Source organism: Pan paniscus, chromosome 21 (genome assembly GCF_029289425.2).
Source record: "Pan paniscus chromosome 21, NHGRI_mPanPan1-v2.0_pri, whole genome shotgun sequence".
In the NCBI taxonomy this organism is placed as follows: domain Eukaryota; kingdom Metazoa; phylum Chordata; class Mammalia; order Primates; family Hominidae; genus Pan; species Pan paniscus.
In genome coordinates this window covers 24,755,454-24,762,257 of record NC_073270.2, presented here as the reverse complement: position 1 = coordinate 24,762,257, position 6,804 = coordinate 24,755,454, and the positions used below count along the sequence as shown (strand labels likewise).

Sequence of the window (6,804 nt, the reverse complement as noted above, 5' to 3'; positions counted from 1 at the left end):
GTGCATGGCTTTTCTAGGGGTGCTGGATTCACAGTGGGGTGCAATGGTCACTGGGCCTTGGGTAAAAAGGTCCCCTGTCCTCATACTTAACATGAGCACCCATAAGTAATATTGTTCCCGCTGTCGGGTTCCTGCTGATGCAGCCCCAGCCATGGCGGAGCCCCAGGATTATAGCAGGTCTGGGCTGATCCTGGCCGACCCTCACCTCCACCACTCCCGGGAGAGTCCTCTGGGTGTCCTGCTAAGGCCCAGGGTTTCCTGGTGTTTCTGGCCAAGCCTGCCACCTCACCATAAGGGCATTTGCCACAGGGTCACCTTCAGGCATGGAGGGCGGGGTTGAGAGAACAAAGGGAGCAGCTGTCTGTTCAGAGCCTCCTTCCACCCTCCCTACTCCTGAAGTCACATTCCAGTCCAGGCCCACAGCATCCCGAGCTGGGGGCTTTGTCAGCCCACAGGGCACCCAACTGACCACATCCTCTCAGTCTGTGGAGAAGGAGAACTCTCAATCATGGCAATGAAGCCACGCTGAGCAAAGGACGAAGACACACATGGGCTCTCTCTGCAGGATTCCATTCCTGGGAAGCTCAAGGACAGGCAACAAAGGAGTCCACAGGACCAGATGTGGGCTGCCAGGGTGGGGTGGGCATGAGGGTGGGCTTCAGAGGCAGGAGGAAACCATCTGGGGTGAGGCAGATATCACAGGTGTGGACAAAGTGGTAACACAAGTGTATGCATTTATGAAATCCCCCAGATTGGGCACATACAATTAGGCATTTTATTGTGTGTAAATTCTACCTCATTCAAAGTAATTTTTAAAATATTACATGAGTTTTCCAAGCAGGGCACAGAGGACCAGTGCTGGCAGCACGTCTCCCAGAGGGGAGGAGCAAGAGAGGCTCCTGGGCTCCCACATTCATCCTGTGGCTGCTGCTCCTTCTCCTGACACCCCCACCACCTGCCAGGGGTCTCCCTGCGCCTTCCACCTGGACACACCCACAGTTACCGTCAGACTCCAGGTCGTTCCCTTCCCTGCTCACACCCCCTCCAGGAGCTTCCTCTTCCTGGAGCAGGCATGCCCAGCCTTGCCTCAGGGCCTTTGCACTGACTATTTCCTGCTGCCTGGGGCTTCTCAACCTTTCCGGTCTCTTAGAGACTTCCCTGACCAGGGTCCAGTAGCACCCACCTCTCTCTAACTGAGCGACTATAATTCCCTGATCTAAATTGTTGATCACCACTCTGCATCCTCCCACACACCCTAATGGCTGGGCTATGCAGTACCACAGCCACCAGCAGCCACTCGTGGCCACAGGGCACTTGAAATGGGGCTAGTCCAAAGTGACGCTTAGTCTAACTGTAAAAAATACACAGGGAACTTCAAGACATTACACTCACACAAAAGAATGTAAACTAGCTCCTTAAGAATAGTCCTGATGTGTTGAAGTATTTTGGATATATTAGGTTAAAGTAGAAATACCAAAATTACTTTCAGCTGTATCTTTTAACTTTTTCAAATGTGTTTTAAATTGCTCCTGGGTTTCTGTCACATCTCTGTTGGATAGCAGCTTTGCAAGTTCATGTCTATGGCTCTATTGCCCAGACTGCTTGGTGCAGGGGGAAGCTGGTGACAGGTTTGTTTATTGAATAATGAGGAGTTATGAAACGAGAACCCAGTGAACTTTACCCAAAGGTTAATTACTTTGTGTTTGGCAAAGAAGTTCCCCAGAAGAGGGCATGGACAAGGTCATCCCGGAGCTTCTGAAACAGCTCCCTGCCCCAGGAATTCCCAGACCATGACCACGTGCTCCTGGATGCCCCTGACATCTGAAGGCTTTAGAAGGCCAAGCCCTGTATTTCTCCCTTTCCTGAGGACATAGGTGGTCACCAGGTTTCACAGCCCAGGGAGCAGTGTCATCTCTCTGGAATCCAGAGTGAGCCAAGCTTTAGAGCACTGAGGAAGAGGGGCAGGGCTGTGGGGAGGTTGCGGTCAGGACAGGAGTGGGGAGGAGGATGAGGAGGAGGCATGGGAGGAGCGAAGGGAACTTAGGGAGGGAGGGAGGTGGTTGGGGGTGGAAAGGGAGATAGAGACAGAAGAGGAGGGGTAGAAAGAGGAGGAGGAGCCAGGGGCGGGGCCAGGGAGCAGGTGGGGTTGGGGGACACCCAAGCAGGATAAATGCACAGCTGGCTTCTGGCCTGGGCTTCCTGCCTCAGCCTCCTGCTGCTTTGCTCTCTGGGAGATCCAGCTCCTTGCTCTGTGTCCCAGTAGAACATGACATGGCCCATGCACACCCCACTGCTGCTGCTGACTGCCTTGATGGTGGCCGTGGCCGGGAGTGCCTCGGCCCAATCTAGGACCTTGGCAGGTGGCATCCATGCCGCAGACCTCAATGACAAGAGTGTGCAGCGTGCCCTGGACTTTGCCATCAGCGAGTACAACAAGGTCATTAGTAAGGATGAGTACTACAGCCGCCCTCTGCAGGTGATGGCTGCCTACCAGCAGGTGCGTGCTACCACCACCCTGGGGGTCCTGAGTCCCAGCTGGGTTTTTTGCCTCACCCCTCACAGCACTCCCAGCAAATCAACATTATCTAAACCGCAGACTCATTCAGCTTTCTCTGACTGTCTGCTGATGGTCTTCATGCCCTAGGACACTCCTTGGCCGTGAGTGTATGAGTTCAGCCTTGTCCTGTACCCTCGGCCTCCTTTAACCTGCAGCAGCCACTGTGTCTGTACCATGACTGTGGCATTTCCCAGGGTCCAGCAGGTGTGGATGGAGACTGTGCTGACTCTGGGTGGGCTTGATGCTGCTCAGGATGAGATCCAGGCCACGAGGTTCATCTTCCTCCCTGAGTCCTCTCCACAGGGGCCACACGGGAACCTGACTCCTTGTCCTGGATAGCCCCGCTTCCCTCCCAAGTCACGCCCCTGGGCACAGCCCATCATGGCTAGTGGCCTTCACTCTCAGGCTGGCTGACCACCCCCTACAGCCCAGGACAGCTGAGTTCCTGCTGGGGTAGAGCACGCCTGACCCTGCCTCTGCCAGCTAACGCAGAGTTAGACCTCAGCAAAATGAGGACAGCAATCACCCAGCAGAGTGAAGGAGGTGGTTGGGTCCAGAGGGAAGGAGCTTCAGCAGGGCTACCGAGCCCAGCTTGACCTACGTCCCATGGCAGAGCAGCAAACAGTGACACAGTGACCACAGGGCTATATGGCCTGCCAGCCTTTAGAGCTCCTCTACCTTCTCTTGGAAAGTCAGAGGAGTCCAGACCAGCCCTGTTTCTCCTCCTGCAGCCCTCTCCCTGCACAGGAGGGGCATTCCCTGGTGCTGTGGTCCCTGCTGGCCTGCACTCCCTCTTAAGTGTGTCACTCACTGGGAGTGAAGCACAGAATGATGTAGATCGTTGGGCCCTGGAGCCTATTTTACAGAGCAGCAGACTGACACCAGAGGGATCACAGGACTTGCTTGTGGTTCTACAGGACTTGTGTGTGGTTCCACAGGGCAAGGTCTAGCACCCTGGTCCCAGAGTCCCTCATCCCATGCTTCTCCACGGTTCTGACAAGTCATGTCTGGGGGCGGCACTGTGCAGGGAAAGCATTCAGTTCTCTTCTGAAGTTTCAACCCTAAGACATGCAGGTGTGTGACTCACTTTAGAAATATTGCCTTGAAAATCACACCTGGAATGGAGGCATGCAGGAGGCAATGTTTATTGGCCTAAAACATGAATGTATGTGAGCATCTCATCTCCTACTGAGAAATGAGGAAAAATACCTCTGGGTTAAATGGCAGGAATGAGATGCTCTGTGGACTGAATGCCAGGAGCTGGAAGTTAGCTGAAATTTCATCATCAGGTGACAGCCTTCCTAGGATGGGTCCAGTGTCCCTGCCCCCTGAGCACAGGTAGCAGAATTCAGTTAATCCTTTGCTGTGGGAAAGAGCATTCACTTGGTGCTTAGACCCTGCCCTGCAAGCCTGGTGCCAGGACTGTTTCTTTGTCCCACCCTGGCTGGTTCCCCAGAGCTGTGCCTTCTGTTCCTGAATCCAGTGAAGGGGGTTTTAGGCCCTGGCTTCCATCTGCCCTGCCCCTGCTTCTCCTTCTACTGGGCTGCATGAGACAGCTTGCTTGAGATACCCAGAGAAAACAAGTTACTAGGAAGGACCGGGACACACTACCACTGCCAGCCAGCAGGAGAAGGTGGCTTGTGTGCCTTTTGGGTGACAGTGTGGGCAGCATGAAGCCCCAGGCAAGCCCAGTGACTCAGTCACAGTGAAGTGCCTGTGTGTGCATGAAACTGACAGCATGCTGTCCCTGCTTCCTGCTCTTCCACGTGTGTAGATCGTGGGTGGGGTGAACTACTACTTCAATGTGAAGTTCGGTCGAACCACATGCACCAAGTCCCAGCCCAACTTGGACAACTGTCCCTTCAATGACCAGCCAAAACTGAAAGAGGTATGTGCCTGATGTGGGTCAGAGGCATCAAGTACCGCAGAGCAGTGTGTGCATGTGTGTGTGTGTATGTGTGTGTGCACGCACCTGTACTGCACATGCTTTGGAGGGCATGTGTGCATGTGTGCAGATATTTGTGGAGCCACGTATGCAAGGATGTATTCATGTGCATGGGAGGATGCATGTGTGTTTGGCACACATGTGCAGATGTGTATTGTGAAGTCAATGAATGTGTTTGTGCATATGGAGTTTTGTGTATGCATGAATGTATGTGTGGGATGGTGTACACATGTGGCTATGCATGTGGAAAGATGCATATGTGTGCATACATGAGGAAGATGCACTGGAGTGTGTGTGCGCATGTGTGTGGATGTGTGAAGGAGTATGTGGGTTCATGCATATATTCGTTTGGGTGAGGGTTGCTGTGAGTTAATATAGATGCCTATGTGTGTGCAGATGGAGTGGTGTGGATACGGGTGATGAATTTGTTTTGCTAGGAAGACTTTAGCTTGGTAATGGTTACTGGGAGGCCAACTCTGCCTGCTTTGGGGTGTTGCCTGTTGGACTGGAGGAAGCAGCTGCTGGGCTGGGTTCTGGTCAGAAAGAAGGGGCTCTCTCTAACCCCAGCCTCAGGCATCTGCCTGCAGCCACAGCCACTCTGAGCATATTAGAGGGAATTAAATGCCTGTTAGCTGAGAAGCCCTGGACCTGCCCCAGCTCACCCAACACCAGCCTCTCCAAGAACCCAGGATTTCTTTCGAGGTCTCTGCTCAAGTCAGAGCCACACTCTCCTTGTCATCTCCTCACCACCTCGGGCACTTAGAGTTGCAATTTCCAGTTCCCTGGGTTCTTCCCTCTGGCCCCTCTTAGTGCTGGCCTGGGTGCTGGAGGTGGAAGGAGCTGGAGGCAGTGAGCCGCCTCCCCTGTCCTGCACCCCTGAGGCTCCCAAGGCCTTGCACAGGCTGCTCCTCATAGGGCTGTGCTGGGACAGGAATCCTGCAGGCTGGGGTGAGGGCCCAATGTCACCTGGTGACTTGGAGCCTTGGGAGGGGCAATGGAACAGTCACTGCCCAGTTGGGCTCAGTGCCCTGGAACTCGGCAGGGGTAGGTTGGGGTCAGGGGGCAGTGTCTCATCTCCATCCATTTTCACCTCCATTCTGATGTCCCATTCCTGGGCATCTTTGGCTTTAACTGTAACCCACAGTCATTTTCTCCATCTCTTTCTTTTCACAGGAAGAGTTCTGCTCTTTCCAGATCAATGAAGTTCCCTGGGAGGATAAAATTTCCATTCTGAACTACAAGTGCCGGAAAGTCTAGGGGTCTGTGCAAGGCCTGTCACACTGACCACCTCCTACTCCCACCCCCTGTAGTGCTCCCACCCCTGGACTGGTGGCCCCCACCCTGGGGGAGGTCTCCTCATGAGCCTGCACCAGGAGACAGACAGAGAAGGTGGCAGGAGGCCTTTATTGCTCAGCAGAGGGCTCTGCCCTTGCTCCTTCCTTCTTGCTTCTCATAACCCCAGTGTGCAGTGCACACTCTCCCACCTCCTGCAATTAAACAGTAGCATTGCCTCCCTCTGAGTTCTTGGCTGTTTGGGGATGTACACACAGGCAGGGTTTCTGCAGTTCCTTTATGAAGCCTCCTTGTTCTGCTGGCCCCAGAAGTTGGGCTGCTGGTTTGGTCTGAGCTCCTGGTCAGACCAGGAGGAGGGGGCTGGCTGTGTCCACAGGCAGGGGCCAGGCCTCAGTGGAGCTTGCCAGGCCGTGGATTCCATCTGTGCTTGCAGAGTTGAGCAGACTCCAGGGACTGAGCTGCTCTCATCAAATCCCCTAGACACTAAATAAATAGCGATCGATGTCTGCTTCTTTCCACAAGAGACTTTAGGCCCTTACATGGAAACAAGTCCAAAAGTGTGTATGTGTATGTGTAACTGATTGGGATAAATGCCAGCCAGAACAAAGATGGGCAAGATCTCACAGAGAAAACAGTGCCTGCTGTCATCTATCCTGGGAGGGTGTGCCCCAGGGTGGGAGGTTTTGTCAATTCACACCCACCGGCCCATTCTCTGGACTTGAAGTTTTAAAAAGTCCTCATGTCAAACTTTATATTAGAGTTAGAGAAGTTAAAACACAAATGGGACTGGCATGAAGTGGACTGTTTTTTTCCAAGGATGATGTTCCAATTAATAAAAAAAACTTAGTGTCATCATGATTCATAGAATAGTAGATATTTGTGCCTCAAGCAGGAGGCTACAGTCCTAAGTCACATGGCCCCAAGCCCACACGGTCCTTCTCTTTGCTATTTTAGTTCAAAGAGAAGGGGGTGCAGCCCTCAGGACAGGTGCCTCTGGCCCAAGGCTCTG

General features: G+C 53.3%; 1 protein-coding gene across 1 annotated transcript; it reads left to right on the top strand.

Moving 5' to 3' along the window:
* Positions 1-2,194: 2,194 nt before the first annotated feature.
* CST5 (cystatin D) lies at positions 2,195-6,013 on the top strand. Its single transcript, XM_003829361.6, has 3 exons — positions 2,195-2,497; positions 4,332-4,445; positions 5,676-6,013. The coding sequence occupies exons 1-3, from the start codon at positions 2,267-2,269 to the stop codon at positions 5,757-5,759; spliced, it is 429 nt and encodes a 142-aa protein (XP_003829409.1). The 5' UTR covers positions 2,195-2,266; the 3' UTR covers positions 5,760-6,013.
* The last annotated feature ends 791 nt before the right edge of the window (positions 6,014-6,804 follow it).

Excerpts from the sequence above, each read along its gene's own strand:
- CST5 (XM_003829361.6), top strand. The coding sequence starts at position 2,267 with ATGACATGGCCCATGCACACCCCACTGCTGCTGCTGACTGCCTTGATG. Across the intron at positions 2,498-4,331 it reads TGATGGCTGCCTACCAGCAG|ATCGTGGGTGGGGTGAACTA; the intron begins GTGCGTGCTACC and ends CCACGTGTGTAG. Across the intron at positions 4,446-5,675 it reads ACCAGCCAAAACTGAAAGAG|GAAGAGTTCTGCTCTTTCCA; the intron begins GTATGTGCCTGA and ends TTCTTTTCACAG.